Source organism: Rhamphochromis longiceps, linkage group LG19 (assembly GCF_057381845.1).
Source record: "Rhamphochromis longiceps isolate RC_006_pf linkage group LG19, R_longiceps_female_GT1.1, whole genome shotgun sequence".
Taxonomy (NCBI): Eukaryota; Metazoa; Chordata; class Actinopteri; order Cichliformes; family Cichlidae; genus Rhamphochromis; species Rhamphochromis longiceps.
The window spans coordinates 25,890,584-25,910,848 of NC_140575.1; the positions used below are offsets into that span (position 1 = coordinate 25,890,584).

A 20,265-nucleotide genomic window follows, 5' to 3' on the forward strand; every position below is an offset into this window, starting at 1 on the left:
GATAACAAAGCCAATAGAAAGCCAACAGAATGCACCTTAACTTAACAGTCCATCAGCCAGCATTGGCTATTGTTTCCATATCAAGAAATCAAGGCAGCCCACAGATTTTTTCCCCTCTACTACCCTCACCACCTTTCAAACTCTTACTCGATCGACAAAACATCACATTTGTTTAGAATTCCCACCTAGAGTTTGCACTGTGTGTCTTAGCAACCATTCAGTACATGTAAAAGTTGGATGTAGATGGATGTATGCACATGAATGTGGTGTGTATTCTACTGGTGTGCATTCACAGCCTGCATTCCTGCTTGTTTATCTTGGCTTGTAAAGGCTGACCTAGCATCTGTTCTAGAAGAGATGTGTGCCGTTGATTACCTTTGATGACTCCTCCGCCAATGCTACCTGCTCTCTCACCCAAGCTTGAACCCTCCTGTGTTATCTTATCAAGCCCAGCTGCCCAGATAAGCTTGCCACATCCGTAGAGACTGGCAATGCAATGCTTTGCTCAGACAGTGGGTGATAGAGGGCAGGAGAGGGTTGGTGGGAAAGACAAGAAACTCATAGAATGGATCGCAACCTGAGATATGGGCTGAGCTTCACTCAGAAGAAACTTGACCAGACTGGGCTTTTGTCCTTCTCTGTCTTGGCAAGATAGTTTGAGGACTGGCTAGACTAGTCTAACAAAATTTTGTATTTGGACTGAATGTGGCATTTATATATTTTAAAGCTAAGATAGGTATTTACTTTATGCGTGGAACTGAGTGGGCAGGTTTAGGTCCTAATAAGCATTATTTTTCAGCACAGTGCCAGAGGTTGCAAAGTCATCCAATTAGTAGGAGAATTGCCAACTCAGCAATCTGCTATCCAGCCCTGTGTTATACAAGATGCTGGTCGACCGGCTGGCTGGCTGGCTGAGGAGCTGTAATATCCTTTACACTCTAGACCCAGGAATCATGGGGAGCATAGAGGAGGTACAGCGGAACATTTGTAAAGGTTTATCGCCACTGAGCATCAGTTGCTTCTTGCCCACAGCCGTTTATCTGAGATTTGAACTTCCTGGGCACAAGTCCACACCATCTAGGTAAAAGGTAGTCATGTAGAACTTGCTTTGCAAGCTGCTTTTCCTGTAAATTTCACATGAAGATAACGAACCGGCAATAATAGCGTACTTCATTATCACAGGGTCATCTTCTAGGATGATTAGTGTCTCTTTTAAACAAACCAAAATTCGCTCCCAGTTTCTTAAATGTCTTCTATTTTGGTACGCTAAAATGATGTGTGGAAACCTGAGGGGTTTTGTTTTGAATGGGGTGTTGGCATTTGAAGATGTGAGCTGGGAAGCTGTTATGGTCTTTTGTCACAGTTTGACAACAAAATATCAGTAACATATCTGATATTCATGATTTGAGGCCGTTTCAGTACTGTTCACATAATCAGATGGCAAAGAGGCATGGATATCTCATGTAGCAGGGCCCGGGTGATTGTGAAGATTCTCATTCAGAGACTGTATAGTCTTGGTGTGCTAATAAATGCTTCGGCTTCTTCCTGTGAATGTCAGCTACAGCAGGTGATGGTGGGGTTTCATTCCCTTGCCTTTCTCTCTCTCTCTCTCTCTCTCTCTCTCTCTCTCTCTCTCTCTCTCTCTCTCCCCCCTCCCACCCCTGCTGTCCTCTCCTCCCTCCGTTCTCCTCTCTCTCCTGGCATCTTCTGTATTCTGCCAGTGTTGTGTAATGCCTCTCCTCAGTTCTTCTGTATTCCAGTTGCATCGTTCTGCTGCTGGACTGCTGCGTGAATGTGTGTGGGGGAGAGAAGAGGCAGGAAGGGTGTGTGCGTGTGTGTGTGCGCGTGTGTGTGTGCGCACGCGTATCTGCGTGCACGCACACGTGTGTATCAGTCTTGCAGTCCTCTGTTGCCATGGCAACGTCAGGCACATGGCTCAGGCAGCTTTGTGGCCCAGCGCTGCCAGAGTTGGGCTGCAGGAGGCCTCTTTCTCTCAGTAGTGGAGAAATGCATACACACACACACACACCTTTCTCCATGTGACTCAGCGACAGACAGACAGACTGATGGACAGACTGTGTCTAACACAAGCTCAGTGAATTCTTCTGTCCTCTCTGTGACAGAGATCACATTACTGTGTTTTTCTGCATTCTCTCTCTGAATGCAGACAGGAAGATTGATGCCTCAGTGCTTTAAATAAAGCCTCAGCCTCAGCCTAAATAAGTGAACCAAAGTTGAAAAAGAACCTATTTTTCCCCCTTGGGTGCAAATATATTCACCACCCCCCCCTCCCCACATTCAGATAGTTTTGTTCTTGCTTTCTACAGCATTGCCAAACTGAAATGTCCTTAAACATTGATTCTTTTTTTTAATTTATTTTTTTCAATGTATAAGCTGGTGCTTTCATCAGTGGTTTTTATGTGTTAATTTAAGCTGACTGAAACCACAATAATTTGATTGGCTGTACCTGTGCACTGATATTTTTTAGTAAATGGCTGCATTTTATGTTAATTCTGACCATATGCTTGGAAGTGCATAGGTATAACTCATCGTTCTGAACTCAGCTTTTAGATTTTATACTTCTGATGATATTACCTGGTGAATATTATCAAATTATTAACTTTAAATGTGATTTAACAGTTCTTTATACAACGTTATGCACATATTAACTCAGATTTACTTCAATTATTGTTCTGTAAGAGTAAATGTCTGCTGTCTGTAAAGCAACACACACCTGCACGAATGAGTGGTTAACTGGTGGCATCTTTTAGTTGTGTAATGCTTTATTTTTGGTTATTTTTCTTGGATTTGGTTACATTAACAGCCATATATTACACATACTAAAAATGTAGGTTTATTCCAAGAAAAGTTTTTATCTTATGTCACAAAACGGTGGTGTTGCATTCTGCTTGTTGTGATCTGACAAACCTCAAGACTTCACTGGACTACGTGCAGGGAAATTGGCAGACTTTATTCAATTACACCTTCACCAAGCTTTAAAAAAAATATTCAGACTGCATACATTAAACAAGTTATTTCACATTGTTGACATAAGCACCATTAAAATGTTTTCTTTTTAAAAGTGATGTTTGTGACAATAGTGTTCAGCAAAACACTATGAAAATATAAGTAGTGTACGTGTCTTTCTTAAGATTGACTTCTCCTGTAGATTGTGTAATGTGTGCAGTGATGAAAAACGTTAGCTCTTTCCTGCACCTTGGTAACTGAGGTGTTTGGGGTGCGAAAATGGCACGTGGGTTTTTAGCCGAGGTCACGGTTACATTATTCTCTGCATGCTTATTTTATTAACTTCTGTGAACCCCACTAACACAAAGCAGCTTTCATTTCCCCATTAGGCCACAGGCAGAAGAAAGCAGAAGTCTTGAACTATTCCGGCCCGACAAGAGTCAGCGTGGTAACTTTAAACCATGCTTAGGGGGGAACAGTTCGAGAAACAAACAAACAAATAGAAATATTTTGTTGGTAGAAGGAAGTTGCTGAAAGATTCAGACTGACGCAGGTTGTCGCCTGGGTTCTTTGAATTTTTACCCTCTAGTCTTCCCTTGCTTTTGTCAATCAAATTTAGCTATGAGAGTTTTGTGTTGTATACTTTGCCTCTTTGAGCTGTTGTTGAGTTCTCGTACCTTTCTCTCTTTCAGGTTGTCGACCGTTTGGGGAGGGCGATAATCCAGAGGATGGACTACCGGTGAGTGACATTAAGGTTTAGTAAAGAAAACCTGTGTTGCTATGACTGAAAAGAGTGAAGTTCTCTCTGCTTTGTCACCGACTCTGAAATGACATGATCCACATGTTTGGTTGGGGTCTGATCTGTCCCAGCCAGGTGCTGACACCTGCCTTTGTTGTCTCACAGTTGTTCTTAGAGATTTACAGATGTTTAACCAGTGTCAGCCAGACCCTGAGGTGAAGCTGGGTGTTGGCCAGCAAATGTGGTGTACTCTAACTCTGCAGCTGTCAGTCTTGTCGAGATTGAAGATGATATATTATCACCTGGAGCATTCATCTTTACTAGTCAAATAAGGCTTTAGGATGTTGATGTTGTCTTAGCTGAAAAAACAAGGTACTTTAAGGTGCTCAGTAGATAGTTGTGAACTCGCGTTTAGCCTGTTTAAGCTAATCTCTCCATGATGCTGACGTCAGGGTCGCATCTCGTAAGACTCTTTATTCTTCCTTTGCGTGAAGATAGGACTCTGACTTTAGCTAACTAAATTTGGGACCAACTAAACCTGTACACAATAACTGCATGCACCATGTATTGTACCAACAACAACACTCAGTGCCTTTGCACAGCGGTTGACTGTCACCATGTGTGTTTAAGAATGTCACGTTCTCTTTAGCAGAGAAAGGCAGCAGGTGTATAGTTCAAGGCAACACACCCTTGGTAATTTGTTTTAGATATCTGTCCTTTTACAGGAAAGCCAGCCACCCACCTGTTCTGCTTCTGATTGCAAATTTGATAAAGGCACATTAGTAGGAAGGGCAGCTCTTGTAGGACACATTTAGTGACAGTATAGAAGCCTCTGACACTGTTAAGCAATCCAATGCGCCAGTGCTGTAAAGAAACCCTACACATAATAATGATTAACTGTTGTGCAACACTGAGGTGTGTTGATTCACCTCTGATCATTTCCTCCACTCTGCACACTGTATATGGAATAGACAGAACCACGTTTGTGGTCTCTTGTTGACTTCATGCTGGACCTCATGTGAATTAAATTTTTAGCTATGAACCTCCCAGAGGCTTATACTTACCTCTGATCTGCTCTGTACTTGCCCATCTGCATGATGCAGACTAGAAGAGCAGTGATGGAGAAGAAAGTGGTGTTCCAGTTCTTGTGGCAAAGTTCCTCTTTAAGGAATCAGCCTGAACATACAGGAAATCCAATGGCACCGCTGTTGCTAGGCAGCGGGGGGGAAGGAGGGGTAAGGGGTGCAGCCAGAGAGGGGTAGAAAGGGGGTGTTCAGCAAGCCACCGAGGGTGTCACCATGGTGATTTGGCATCCGAATGTTGCGGTCAGAGACCTGGGCTACAGAAAAAGAGAAGTGAACCAGAGGCTGCGGCCAGAGAAGCAGCAAATACCACCACACAGCAAAGTGTTAGCCGAGCTGTGTGGCTCCAAGCTCCATCACGAAGTCACGTCAGTGTCTGTGCAGATAAATGATGACTTTCAAAAAAAAAAAAAAGTACAGAAGCTTTGCTGCATGTCACCCCCTCCCAACCTTTCTGTGGCTCCCTCCATCTGCCATGTGTGGGTGTGTAAAAGGCAAAATGCAAAAAAAGCATAAAAGAAAGAAAGAAATTGTTATGACCACTAGAGGTGGGAAATGGATAGTAATTTCATTCACTTCACACAGAGTCATGAAATAATCACTCTAGTAAGTCAGATTAGTTGCTGTATTTGGAGCGTGTGCACTTTCTGCTAATATTTGGCACCAGAATGTTAATAATTGTATCACAAGAGGAAGCGGTGTGATGATGCATCAAGATTTCAAAATGTTGTCCCACCCCTGGTTGACCACACGTGTAGTTTTTATTAGTGGTAGGTCTTTTTAGAAGCAGTAGCAGCTCTCTATGGATTTGCTGTGACCTTGTGCCAAAAACAGATGCCAGAGGTTACCATGAAGCCTTGTTTTTGTTCCTTGATTAAATGGCTCTAAAAATCGACGGGTATCAAAATTTGCTGGAATTCATCCTAGCCTTGCATTGTTACAAAGATTTGTGTGCGTCGTGTATGTGCACGCACACACGCGTGAACTGTCAGTGTTCGTGCGCTGAAGATGGTCTTCTCCACCCACATCCTGCCCACTGAGGCTGAGCACCCACATGTATGCCCTTCACGAGCTTACCACATTCTTCCTCTCACTCAAAAAACACACACACACACACACACACTGAACATGCAACATATTTCACCCATAGAGAAAAGTGGTTGCACAACACCCTACTCAGCTGTGATGACCCACTGCCAGGAATTATGCTGTACTGCTACAGTCCTTCCGCTAGTACTAAGTAAAATATGTATGTGAGGGTTTTTTGTTCTTTTGTTTTTTTTTTCTTTTCTCGAATACCACAGGAAAACATCCACATCTAATTTAGAACTGGCAGGAAGTTTTCTCTTATCTGTTTTGTACACATGGGTTTTGTTGGCCAGTGAGTTTCACAGCCTCATTCTGACCGATGATGTCGTTTTCTATGAGACATCTCTAAGCTGTGAAGAAAAGTAATTTAAAGTAGCCATTTGACATTTTATGAAATATGCCTTTTATTCTCTTTTGCTGTGAATTTGACAAAAATCTACAAAAATGTATTTGTAGATTGATGTAACTCAGCAGGCCAGAAGTTGGTTACATACATCTCACCTCATTCTTACAAATAAAGACTCACTTCCGAAAACAGCCAACCACTCCTTTAGGACACATCAGGAGTGGGCTTTTTTAAAATGTTACATTTTTTTATTTTAAGCTGGCAGGACCCAGAGATGAGCACCCATCAGGCTTCTTTCTAGCCTGTGAGAAACAAGCTCATAGAGAAGTAAAGCATGTATTCATGTTTGCATTCAAATATCCAGGCACGCACACAAAACGTTCCTTTGCTTTGTTGAAATGTGTGTCGTAAGCTTTTAGTATGTGGGCCAGCCTTCCCTGTCCTCAACCCCTGTGCCTTTGAGGGCGGAAGTGCATGGATCCCTGATGTTGGTGTGGAGCCAGGTTGCCCGTGGCTCCGCACCACCTACAACGCCCTCTCTGCATTCCTCCCCCTTCTCGTCTCCTCCCTCAAACAGCCACATCTCTAGGGTCAGATCAGCTCCAGATTGGCCCCCACGCATGCCTTTGAATAGTGGGGGCTTGGGCTAGCACTTTAAAAGGAAGCCCAAGTCTGTTTCCCATTTGCCCCGCCGCCCCTCGCTCCTTTCTCTCTTTCTCTCACATACACATACAGCTGTCATCTGGCTTTTTAAGTTCTCTGCTGCATTTCTCCAGCTGGAGCTGGTTTATGACATTCCCTCGGCAGACTCTTTGGCCTCTCGCTCCCTCTCCCCCCTCTCTCTCGCTCTAGCTCTCTCAGACGCGCACACACAAATACAACACAATCTCATTTTTTCCTGCTCTGTTCTTTCTCTTCCCTCTGCCTCCAATGTCTCCTGTTCCTCACATTCCCCTGCAGATGCTGTCGATGTGTGTTGCACCACTTGGTATGTTTGGAGGCAATGAAGGAACAAAGTCACACACACGCACACAGACCATGTGTTAGCAGTCTGTGGGGTGGGTGGGGTAGGGGGCTAGTGGAGGAAAGGGGGGGGGGGGGGGGGGGGGGGGTCAAAGGAAGCATCTCTTAGCAACCACAGGACAGTAATTACTGTAGCAGCAGCTGGGAGCAAACCAGATTTCCGCTGTGCGTTAAAGCACTGGCGTGGGCTACTTTACACACGGCACTGACTAACTACAGCCAGCACCACCTCCACACACAGAAAAGAGAGAGGGAGAGAAGGTGGGAGAAGGAGAAGAGAGGAGGACTAACCCTGCTTTGATGAGGTCGAGATGTGTGTGGGGGGGGGGGGGGGGAAAGAGGGTCAGCTAGCCAGTGCATACGAGGCTCGAATACGGTCCGATCGAACTCGAAGACGCCTCGGCATGCATCCATCTGTGTTTGTGTATTTTCGGTTGCGACACGCAGAGAGAAAGAACCTTCAGTTTAGCGGGGTCACTTTGAGACATCACAGGAGCGTTTAGAAATAGGCAGGCACGTCCGTGAATGTGAAGTTTAGCCTCGTTTTGAGGGCGACCGGTACACAGTTCTGCTTATTTTCCCGTATCTCGCGTGAACGTTTGAATAAGCTGGAAGTTGTGAACATAGTTGCACTGAAATCAAGCTCCACAAAATATCACAAGGCTCTTAACATAATAACTATCCTCCCCCAACTCTCATCACCTCTGCATGCATGAATCATGAAAATCACTGCTGCTTTTGATTTTTGTTGCCATGAGTACTTAAAGTATGAGGCTATTGCTGTTGGAGGCTCCTTTTTTAAATATAATTTCTGTAGATGTGTAAAAATATTTTTCCTGCATTTGATGTCCTCTGTGTCATTCACAAGATGTTATTTATAGGCCGATTGATGTCAACAGTGAGCTTTCTTCTTGTAATTGTTGGAAGGAATTAATTGTTCGCTTTCACGTTGCAGCGCATGGTTTCCAACATCTCTCTTTTTTTCGGCATTGTCAAGAGCCTTTTTAGGCCAGTGTTTGTAGATTTTTGCATCAGCTAAAATGTTTGTGGGAACACATGCAAGGCTGATGGGAACTCTGAGTTCTTAACAGAAGGGTCTTGAGTCATCTACACAGCTCAGTCATTTGGACAAGCGTGGGTGCAGGATGCCCCCTGGTGGTTAAAGTGGAACACACACACACACACACACACACACACAAACGACAGCCTACACACACTGAGTCAAAGCTGTTGTAATCATGAAAACTGAACTGATTGACCATTAGAGCTTTTAACAGTGAAGCAGTATCGTGAAAAGTGAGAATGGCTTTTTTCAGGGGGGATTAACAAAAAAAAATTGATAATTTGCAGATTTTTTTGGTAAGCAGAGTGACTAAAAATAATTACAAAAGTTGTTATTGCATCATCAGAGTGTTAATTCACTAGATTTTCTTTGTGACGTGTTACTAAGGAAGAAATTTGAACATGTTTTAAGTTTCATCCTGTTTCGCATACTTACCTGATTCTGTATACCTGTAGGTGTGTGATGAGCCTCCTTCCATCTGTACCCCGATGAAAGAGCCCTTCTCTCCTCTGAACAATGTCGTCTCCACCGAGCCATTCAGGGGCTGCTACGTTCGCGCCCAGCCCTTTGACGAGTTCCCCTCCAGCAACAGGCGCTACCTGCCTCCACAGGTTTGCCTTTGCCTTACTGGCTTATATCAATATATAATTCTTTAAATTAAGGTACTTTTTATGTAGTATTTTCCACAAAGTGTTGATTTCTAGTCTTTCTAGCAATCTGACTTATTCCTCTTTTGATTTTCTTCTTTAAGTCAACTCGCCGTGTCAGTTTTCGCATGGATGAAGAAGAGATCGTCCGCATCAACCCACGCAAAGACGTGCTCATCCGTGGCTACGAGGACTACCGTCACCCTGTCATGTGGAAACCTGAACCTGACCGTGAGGACCTGGATTTCCCCACTGCATTTCACAAACTGGACAGTAAGAAGTGCGAGTACCTCTTCCCCGATGGCCCCGGTGGAGACTCCCACTCAGGCCCCGGAATGGGTATAGGAACAGGTATAGGGCTTGGGCTGGGCAAGGACACGGCCATCAAGACTCAGCCGTCGCCCCTCATGAAGTCCAAAAAGAGCAGACGGCGGCGAGAGGACGGCGAGCGTTCACGGTGCATTTACTGTCGGGAGATGTTCAACCACGAAGACAACTGGCGGGGGCAGTGCCAGGATGCCCCCGACCCAATTAAACAGTGCATCTACAAAGTCAGCTGTATGCTATGCGCCGAGAGCATGCTGTATCACTGCATGTCTGACTCAGAGGGTGACTTCTCAGACCCCTGTTCATGTGACACTTCTGACGAGCAGTTCTGTCTGCGCTGGTTGGCCCTGGTGGCGCTCTCGTTTATCGCACCCTGCATGTGCTGCTACCTGCCTCTGCGCGCGTGCCACCACTGTGGCGAGGCCTGCCGCTGCTGTGGGGGCAAGCACAAGGCCGCGGGGTGACCCGACACCGGACACTGGGACGCCATCAAAGCTAGCAAACAAAGGAAGTGGATAAAAGCGGAAAATTATAAGCTGGCATCCTTTTTTTCATTCCCCTCTCAGACGGGGTGATATGTTGTTGATCCCCACTTTGAGGGCTTTTGGAGATTTCAGTTTGTGTTTGTCGCCGACAAGCAGCAGCGGAGGACAAAACCATATGCTTTGTGGGGGGTAGGGGGGCTCTGAGCATCAAGCTAAGCTCAGGAGCTTAAGCTGAGGAGAAGAGGAGGAGGAGAAGTCACGATTAATAGACTTGGAGATGTTACTACACACATCTGCACATGCAAACACACACCTCTCTCACATTCACACTCATAAGCCAGGCCACAAATATCAGACTTCTAGTACAAGTTATGTGTAACTTCATGAAGGAAAATTGTCTTTTGTACAGAGAGCGACGACTTCACGACAAAAAAAAGAAAAAGAAATCAAAACTATTCTGCGCTGAGGAAAAACCGTACTTGCTGTTTGGGTATGCTAAAAGGGATATGTTTTTGCTTGTTTGTGAATTTGCAGTTAGGTAACAGTGGCCTTTCCTTCATGGCTTAAGCATTCGCTGACAATGTAATTATTAGACAGAGAAAAGTGCACTATAAAATGATATTCCCCCCGAGTAAAGGTAATCCTCTGAAATTCTTGTGGTATATTAACCACCGTGTTCTATTGTAATTTTAATGCTTGAGAGTAGTTGCTGTGGTGGATGTCTGGCCATTTGATTTCCTTCTTTCCTTTCCATCACTTTTTTTAAGCAGAGTAACAGATTGATTTTGAAGGTCCACCTTGGCACAGCTTGCACAGTTCATTTAAAAGACGTTAAAATGACTAACTCGCCTTCCTGAGGTGATTTAGATCGTTTGATTGCATTCCAAAATAAAGGGATCGATTCTACGATTAGAAGGGAAAAATATGGTAACAACTTCACTACATTAAACACCCCCTCCCCCCCATATATTTTTAGTTCCTCATAAGAAAATTGCATTTTAGAACCATATAAATAGAAACCAACACACAACAGTTTCATTTACTTCAGTGAATCTCAGTTATAGTCCAGTTATTTACTGCTGTAGTGAAATTGGTGGGGTTTTTTGTTTGTTGTTATTTTCTTTTCTTATTTTCCTGCTCATTTTTACAATTAGTTCCTAATCGAGTGTTAAAATGTTGCTCAACCAGCAAGTTTTGTTTTGGTGAGGTAAGGGGTTACAGTGCTCCTTGGTTAAAATGACATGGCACTTAAATTAGACTATTCTTTGACTGATAAAACTCCAGATTTTGGAATTAGCCTGTTCAAATATTAAGTTAAAATCCTGTTTTTGTTTTGTTTTGTTTTTTTTAGTGGGTTAAAAATAAAAGAGACAAAACCAAAAAAACAACCCTCTTTTTAAAGCACTGCTCTCCAAGCTTTGGTTGCAGCACCCTCTTAAATTCCCTTGTTTGACCTCTGAATCTTTCTGTTTTTCCCCTTCAAATGTTGTGCAAATGTGGTTATTACATTGTTCCTTGAAAGTTAGTCCACTCCTTCCATGAATGAATGAATGAACGAACGAGTGAAGGAATGAATGCATTGTTTTGGGAACGCTGAGCATCTCAGCTATTAAACCCTGAGATGTTCTGTGTGTGTGTGCATAGGTCTGCATACGCAGAGGTGGTTTTATGTTACGTAACGTCACCAGTGACTACGTGATTCAGGCTTTGACTCATAACAGTACTGACCACCATCCTGCTTTTGGAAGCCCTGGCTTCAGAGTAAACAAAGTAATGAAATGCACTCATCGGCTTTCTTGCCAAGTTAGATTGAGAAGAGTGACGCTCGTTCTGTTAATATGAAGACCGAAAGCAGGTGGAAGCAGCTAACCGATATCTCTAAATTGCATGAATCCCTTTTCCCTTTAAATTAAAAAAAAAAAAAGTAATCAAAAAGCGCATTTTTAAAAAAATGAATTACATATGGATGCACGGATGTTTAAAAATAAATTGGCCAACGCCAGCATGATATTTTTCCACATTTTAATGTGTTTTTTGTTGTTATTTATTTCCGTCTTTGTCCAGGGAAACAAAGAAATCTTCACCCTAAATAAGACTGTTAAAAATCTTCTTCATCACATTGGGGTTTTTTTTTTGTTTTGTTTTTAATACTCACAAGAAGAAGAAAAAAAAGGCGGCGTGGAGACCAGGGATTATGGAATGTCAGTGAAATTCGGAGTCTTGTAGTGATGACAGATGGAATAACAGTTAGCGGTGCAAAATGGCTAGAAGCAACAATTTGAAACAACTACCAATGGGATGGCAAGGGATACTGCTGACTGACAAAAGATGGGGCAGGAAATAAGGTTTCCTATGCAACCAGTGTCTGAAAAGTCTGCTAGCAGCTGTCCGCTGCAAAGCGAGAGGTGGCAAGCGAAAATCACTTTATATATGGACAGGGCTATAGCCAAAATTAATGACCAGAAATATTGTCCAATTGGATTTCCTGGTAGGCCAATATCGGTTGACGAGGGCAGCATGTCGACATCTGTAGTCCACTGCACAAACATGGTATGACCTGTAAATTGGTAACCTCAGGAGATGGATTATGTTTGCCTCCGTTTCAGTCTTAACCACACTTCATATTTTGTAAACAGATGTGAATGATGATAATCTTCTGGTCTAACTCTTGGCAAGAAAGACACTATCCTGCACTCCTCACCCAAATGTCCAAATTTAAAACCCTTTGGGAAACAGTATCTACATGGACTGTTTGGCAGTCTGACCCAACAGAATATTCAAAATTGAACTTTGAATAAAAGTCACTACAAGAACAGCTTAGTTTGGACATCTGGCTGCAATAACCCAAATGCTCCCTAACTGCAAAGTGTAATCCACCTCAGTGGGGTTTTTTTTAAAATAGCAAATTTGGTACAACATCCAAATGCTGTTATTATCAGATATGCATGTTTTCCCACCTCCTGTCACTCAAAAAAGGGAAAAAAAAAAAAAAAAAAAAAAAAAAGAAGAGAGAAACCACACCTCACTTAGTAGTACAAGAGAACAATTTATCTTCCAGATTCCTCCCTAACCAATGCTCCCTTTACTTTCTATGCAAACCTTCGAATGTGGGGAAACGCATTGACCTCTTGGCGGACTGAGTCAGTGACTAGACAGGACATTTTAAATACTATATATAGGTAGACGACAAACCCCTGGTACCAAACTCCAAACACCTGTAAATATGTAACACTATATTTAAGTACTGATAATAATCCCAGTTTTTTGTTTTTTCGTTTCTTCTTTTTTTTTGTCTTTGAAATTTTAAAGATAGAGTTGTATTTATCGTTGCTGTCAGCATATACCGTAGCTTGAAATGACAGCATTTGTACATAGGTCACCTTTTAGTATTATTTCACATTGAAAAGTAGAGGGCGTTTGTGATGGAAATGACTATTGAGTTTCTAATAGAGTTCCTCTCTAGTTTTGTATGGTGGAAGGAAGGATAGTGCTAACACGGTACAGTAGTGGCAGTCCACTTGTTTTTTAAGTTTGAGATATATTATATATATATATATATATATATATATATATATATATATATATATATATATATATATATATATATATATATATATATATATATATATAAAATTTAAAAAAAAAACACATACGTATAAAGCTGCTAGATACAATCACTAATTTTATTGTGTTGACAGAGAAAATCAGCTATGAACGACTGTTAAACCTTAATTCTCCAACAGCATATAACGACAACGGTCAGTTTTGCAATGTTTGATTGCTCTGTGTGATGAAGTGGACACTTGTGCATGTGTGTGGGTGCGAGAGTGTTACTATATTGTGCCCACGGCTGTGTGTTTGTATGTGTGTGCGTGCTAGATTCCAGGTAGGTTGGCGGTGTGCATGTGCGTTGGTGTGTGTGTAACCAAATGTTTGGTTGGTTGTCTTTTTCTCCCATTGTAATCTGATTACCCTGCATTATTGCAAGCTGAACCAAGGTTTGATGAACCTGATTAAAACTTGCTGGCTGAGAAGCAAAATGTAGGACGTGCATTTATACAAAGTGTAGAGAATGCTGAAATAACACTTCTCATTCTGCATTAACCAGCACAGTGCAACTTCCTGTCATGTACTGTATTATATATGCAACATGTGTCTGTCCGCTTTAATATATATATATTTTTTTGACCTGCATTATATAAAGACTTCAGTTTTAACCACTTTGCTGCTAGTCTTTTATCCTCTTTCAATCTTGGAAACTGTGCATATCTTTGGGAATGCATACAAGTGTACATTCTTGACATTGTGTAGATTAAGAAAGATGAAAAAAAAGCTATATAAACCTGTTTCTCTTCAGTGTATTGTTTTAAAAACGGTTACTTTTTACAGCAGTTGAGTGGTTATGTTTCAATTCTCCGATGCTTTGGTGCACTGATGATACTATACGTAAGCTTTTTTTCATCTTACAGCGCTCGATGTAACATTTACGTGATTAGTTCTAAATAGTGGAAGACATTTGTGTTTTGAAACTTGCAGTATAAATGGTACTATTCTTAACTATTCTGTAAAACACTGCCTGTTTTCTTACTTTTCGTTCTTTCACTTTCTCTATTTGTGCACATTTCTTTTTCCTGTGCATTTTTTTTTTTTTTTTTTTTTTTTTTTTGGTTTCCCTTTAGTGCCATCTGCTTTCACATCCTGACAACCTCAAAAAAGTGCCTCACGTCCATCCTAGTTTCCATCTTAACGTCTCTTGTTCTGGTTTTATTGGTTTCTACACGTCTAGGTATTATCATGGTTCGAGAATACCAAGTATCTGTTGTAAAATTTATAGTACCAATAACTCATGTCATAGTTGTATTTTCTTTATACAGATGTAGCTTGTTACTTTTCATAAATATAATGTAAATATGCATACATATGTTTGTAACTGTTTTTATGTTACATCATACACTTGTAATTTGACATATCAAATAACATTATCATAATAAAATGGTGAGTTTTAATCTTTTTGCCTGCGCTTGATTGATTTCTTGATCACAGCCAACATATACAATGTTGCATAGAGAAAGACAAAATATAAGAAGACATACATTTAGTGAACCGCAACATTAAATGGGTGGGGACCTCTGAAGATTGACAACCAAGACTTCAGCAACAGATCCTTTAGGTTCTATACGTTGTGAGGTGGGACCACAAAATGTAGAACTAGTTCAAGCCCAAAACCCATCTAGCCATCGATTCATCTGTCTTCTGTCACTTATCTGGGGCAGTGTTGATGGGTCAGCAGTCAAAGCAGAAATGTCCAGACCTCACTCTCTGCAGACATCTTCCCCAAGTCTTCCAGGAGGACACTGAAGCATTCCCAAGCAAGTTGAAAGATATAATCTCTCAAGCATGTCCTGGATCTCCTCCCAATGGGATATGGCCAGGAGGCATCCTAATCAGATGTCTGAACCACGTTAACTGGCTCTTTTCGATACAGAGGAGTAGCTGTTCTACTTTGAGTCGATGCCAGTGGTTGCAAAGGACGCTGCAGAAAAGACTTTATCAACAGCTGAGAGATCCAATGTGCTAAATTCTTACAAAATTCACAGCAACGTCTGCCGGTAATGGTATGCAATAGAAATGTGAGCTGTTTCTCAGAAGCCATGAAGGCAGAATTTTCTGTCTATATAGAGGGCCTTTTAACATCGTGTTGTCTTCAAAAAGATTCCTGATTTTTTTTTCTTTTTTTTTTAAAATCTTTAGAACTTGCTAAGATTTAAAAAGAATTATTCTCACTTAGATGGGCAGTAGTATAATTAACAGTGATGTTGATAGGATTACGGACTCATCATTATCCTGCAGAATAAGGTTTCCACTATCAGGAAAAGCAGTTGTCATAAGTGGTTGTTAGTGGTCTAGAACATTAGGTGGGGGGTAGCACCCACATGGAAGTCAGGACAAAGTTTCCCAGCAGAACATTCCCTAGAGCATCACACTGCCTCCATGATGTTGGCTGCTTCCTTTGGTGCATCCAGCCGTCATCACTTTCATCATACCAGTCGGCTGACAGTTCAGTTCTGATGCTGATGGCCCCATTATAGATGCTTTCATATGTTTATCTACACTTTAAAATAGAGGATTTAAGTGTTCACCTTATATAATTGGATAAATATCCTCAGCTTTAATAATAAACATCAATAAAAGTGACTCAGAAATGCACTCATTGTGAGCACAGCGATGAGAGGGCCCTGCAGCAGTCCCACCAGGACGTCGCCCGGGTGGTGTTTGTAGTCAGAGACGCGCGTGTATCCCACATACAGAACGACACCAGGAAGAACTGGATGGTGGGTCGAACCAGTCTCGTCCATTTCCCCTGCATCCGGGCCTGGACATAGAGCTTTACACACAAAAGTACAGATTCGAGCTAAACTTAAAGGTTACACGCACATAAAAGAACCAATTTTTGTGAAAAAAAAGAAAGAACAAGAAAACAAACAAGACAACCCCCAGGTTAAGATTGGAGCCATTTATCTATAGCTACAATCTTTTCGGACCATTCCCTGTAAACTCTAGACATGGGTTCAAAGTCCCTTAATTGACCTTTCTCTTCCATTCTGATGAGAAATTTGGTCATAGGTCTAAATGCCTAAATGAGCTGCTGCCATATAATTGGCTGATTAGATGTTAGCATTTGTATTTGTCATCTATTTTCCGACATCAATGCACAAAGTTTATTGTTTTAATAGACACGCTTTACTTACAGTTTTGCTAAAACTGGCGGAACCTAGGCGGAACCAAAGTTGCGGAACGTAGTTCTGAAATCCGCCCGTTTCATTCCGGGTCATTGTCTTGGTCGGACCACAGTGGAGGCGGATATCCACGATAACGGAATGAATGGATGCTAAAGCCCCCTGTGCTGTCATGTTTTTAGTTGATACACGCGCGTGAAACAGCTCGCGGCTTCAGCGATGGAGTGTGACATTTTGGACTCGTTAGAGCAGCTTGGGTAAGCGAAGTCACTGCTAGCATAACTGTTTAGCTTCCACATCCTGCGGCGTGTTTTCAATCAAAATAAAGCAGCCAAGACCCCCGTCTAACTCCTGGATGTGTTTGACTTTTGGTGGTGTGTGCTGGTCCGTAGCTATGACGGCCCTCTGCTTGAGGAGAAGGCGCTGCTCAGAGCCGCGGAAGGAGGCCTGCAGTCGCTTGAATATGTGGATCTCTGCAAGTGGCTGTCAGCCAGGTTAAAGCCCCTGTGTGACCTGGAGGAGAGCATCACCTCAGGCCCAGGTGAGCAGCATCCATTCTCACCTTAATCTGATCTAAAAAACAGTGTCTAATCTTTGCGCTCACATCTGTTTTGTTTGCTCTTCTCCTCCAAGACGATATGGACAGCCTCCAGCTGGAGATGAGTGGTCTGCTGAGGGAGCTGCACTGCCCCTGTGAAGTTTCAGGGATTCTCAAGGGCACTGGGCAGAAAACAAAAGACCATCTCAAGTTTGTCTGTATGTATCATTCTGTGTAATCCACTCTGTGGGCTGTAAACTGTAAGTAAGTAGGAAGATTAGATTTTTGTGTCTGTTTTTCAGTGTTTTTAAGCTCTGAGCTTCAGGCCGCCCAGATTGTGAGAAGCAGGCAAGTCTCTGATAAACAAGGCCAGAGTCCAGTGAACCAGGAGCTCACAGCAATCTGTGAAACTCTGAAACTACCTGTGCCAAAGGGACAGGAGGCCGCAGGAGTTTTCTCTCAACTTCAAAATAAGGTGAGGCTGTTTAAACTGCACGTGATTTCAGTTAGGATGAGCAAGAATAAGGCTCAATTTACTGATCAAAATGTATGTATAGTAGTAGCAGTGTGCGCAATTCTTTTACGGTAATTGCAAAACGATCAAACAAAAAAAGAAAATGAACAAAGATCTGCTCCTCCTTCTTTAACACAAGGCATGATGCAATCTTAAAAAAAGTATTCTATAAGCTGTAGATAAGAACCCACTCGGACACAGTGAGAACATGCAAACTCCACATAGAAAGGCCTTGGGGAGATGGTGTGGTCGAACCCAGGACCTTCTTGCTGTGAGGCAACTACCGTCCCACCCATTCCAAAATAATCAGAGTAACACATAAAAAAAACCTCTTGGCTGTGTAATTTAAATGTGTAGCACTCTCTGCTCATTATTATTAGGTGGCACAGACAGACATCGACACATTTTCTTCCTGCATTGCTTCATTAGCTGTCAATACTTGAGATAGCAAGTTAGGAGGAAATTGTTGTGTGTGATACATTAATCATTGTATTTTTACATCACTGTCTCTCTTTGATCGTTTTGTTGTTGTTGTTTGTTTAACAGGTTGAAAACTTGCTTAAAACCCTTCCTGGTGCCTCTGTTGGAAACCCAGTGCTGAAGAAATCACTCGGTAGTGAACAGTGGGTATGTATATGATTGGCTAGTAGCTACACTGTACTGTGTATGTATCTGGTTGTATTGTTGTTACAGGTCTCTTTTTAATGCTTGCAGGAAAAATTACAAAGCATCAACGCAACTCTATCGTCTGAGTACGAATGTCGCCGCAGGATGCTGATCAAACGGCTCGACGTCACTGTTCAGTCATTTGGGTGGTCAGACAGAGCCAAGGTATGTTTACAGTCACACTTCAAACTAACGTCTGCTTGTTTGAAGAATGTTTTGTGGTTATTTGGCGAATAGCGGGAAGCATTCAGATAGTTGTGTTGTGTTTTAGGTGAAGGTGGACAGCATGGCAGGAGCCTACCAGCCTAAGAGACACTCTCTGAGGCCTCAGTCCTTTGTGGACATAGCGGCGCTGCTGGCTGCCAGAGAAGATCTCTGCAATGTGGTGAAGACCAGCAGCGGCTCGAGCAGGGAGAAGACCGCTTGTGCCGTCAACAAGGTGCAGCAAACGTTTCCCACGGTCAGAATAGTCGGGCCGATTTGGACGTTTTCTTCATAGACGTTCTGTTTAACCTGTCTTTGCAGATCTTGATGGGAAGAGTACCAGATCGAGGAGGACGTCCCTCAGAGATCGAAGCCCCGCCTCCTGAGATGCCCCCCTGGCAGAAAAGACAAGATGGCGGAGGTGGTGGCTGGGGAGGACGTGGCGGTGGTGGTGGGGGACGAGGTGGAGGAGCCTGGGGACAAGGAGGACGAGGTGGTGGAGGTGGATGGGGAGGAGGAGGAGGAAGAGGAGGGGGTGGAGGTGGTTGGAGAGGAGGTGGGTGGAATCAAGGAGGACACGGCAGACACGGAGATTACGGAGGACACAGTGGGCACGGAGGGAAGCGAGGACGGTACTAGTATTAGCTTCCACTCATTGTCCTTTGCTGGGTTTTGTTGTTGTTTTTGTTTTCTTGCGACACTAGACGTAGTTTTTCACATGACCTCAACTGTTTGTTTGGTTTTTATGGATGAAAAGCTGATGGATGGTTGTCAGTATTGGGTGGAAAACCTTAAGCTTTTATCTGTGCTCATCGTTCCCCCCCCCCCTCACTATTGTCATCAGTGTTTTTAAAGTGAAAGTAGCACTCAGTACATGAGTTTTCACTCATACAAAAGTGGCAAACACAAACACTGTGGCCATAATATTGCAGTTACACTCCAAATGAAGACTGCATTCTAAACACTGGCAAAGTGACTTTAAATGATAAATCCAGCTGAGATCCTTTTATATACTACAAAAACAAAAACACATTCTGCAGCGTTCAGGTGTTAAGTATTTAGTGTTGCAGTAGTTGGACACAGCCTGTATCTTTAACATTGCTCAGCACATATACCATATCCATGCTTCAGAACAAAATGTAATGTCGTGCCTCTTGTGCATATTACTGTAAATTTGCACATCTGGAATATTAAGAGGCAGATGGATTGAAGGATTTTTAAAATGATGACTGCATTTTAAATGTGACCTTTATAAATTAATAGCTCCCTATGCTGCATGGACTCTGATGACTGAAACCACTGCTATCTGAATAACCTGATTACAATGAGGACAACTACACTGTAGTTCCATTGATTGATACTTCAGTATGCCCCTTTAAGCACAGGAGACTGTTTTTATTTTTCCCCTTCCAGGATCCTGTAATAGTTATTTATATAATGGTGAGAAGCCTTTTCTTGTTGTTTTTAATTAATAAACCTCTTTCAATTCTACAATCATGTTGTATTGAAATGATTAAAAAACAGCAGAAGTGGTATAGCACATTTCTACCACAAGGTGGCAGCCTGGACTCACATAAATTGAAGCTACAGACGACAATTTATTTCCAAGTTTTTATTCTTGGCTGAAAATAATTTTTACACTTTTTTTGTTTTTGTCCAATGGCATACCAAGTTCAGTTCAATAGATACAGTTTGTACAACAACCAATATTCATCAAAGCAGACTTTTACATTGTGTACATTATGAACAACCTGTACATGGACAAAACGCTTACATCATATTTTCAGTCTCCAAACTAAGACTCCGTCTTTCTGCCAGAACCAAACAATCAGAAGGAA

The 20,265-nt window shown here is 42.3% G+C and overlaps 2 protein-coding genes across 2 annotated transcripts in view; both read left to right on the forward strand.

Annotated features, from left to right (window-relative positions):
- The window catches only part of spred1 (sprouty related EVH1 domain containing 1), a 36,973-nt gene extending 24,144 nt beyond the window's left edge, over positions 1-12,829 (forward strand). Inside the window, exons 4-6 of the mRNA XM_085390965.1 lie at positions 3,660-3,706; positions 8,765-8,920; positions 9,061-12,829. Coding sequence (XP_085247091.1) covers positions 3,660-3,706; positions 8,765-8,920; positions 9,061-9,747 — 890 coding nt within the window. The 3' untranslated portion in view covers positions 9,748-12,829. The remainder of the gene's footprint in view (positions 1-3,659; positions 3,707-8,764; positions 8,921-9,060) is intronic.
- A 3,772-nt stretch (positions 12,830-16,601) lies between these two features.
- Positions 16,602-19,921, forward strand: tslig3b (tRNA splicing ligase complex subunit 3B). Its single transcript, XM_085392559.1, has 8 exons — positions 16,602-16,762; positions 16,898-17,046; positions 17,139-17,261; positions 17,346-17,518; positions 18,104-18,184; positions 18,272-18,388; positions 18,495-18,662; positions 18,749-19,921. Exons 1-8 carry the CDS (start codon positions 16,725-16,727, stop codon positions 19,064-19,066), a joined length of 1,167 nt encoding a protein of 388 aa, XP_085248685.1. The 5' UTR covers positions 16,602-16,724; the 3' UTR covers positions 19,067-19,921.
- The last annotated feature ends 344 nt before the right edge of the window (positions 19,922-20,265 follow it).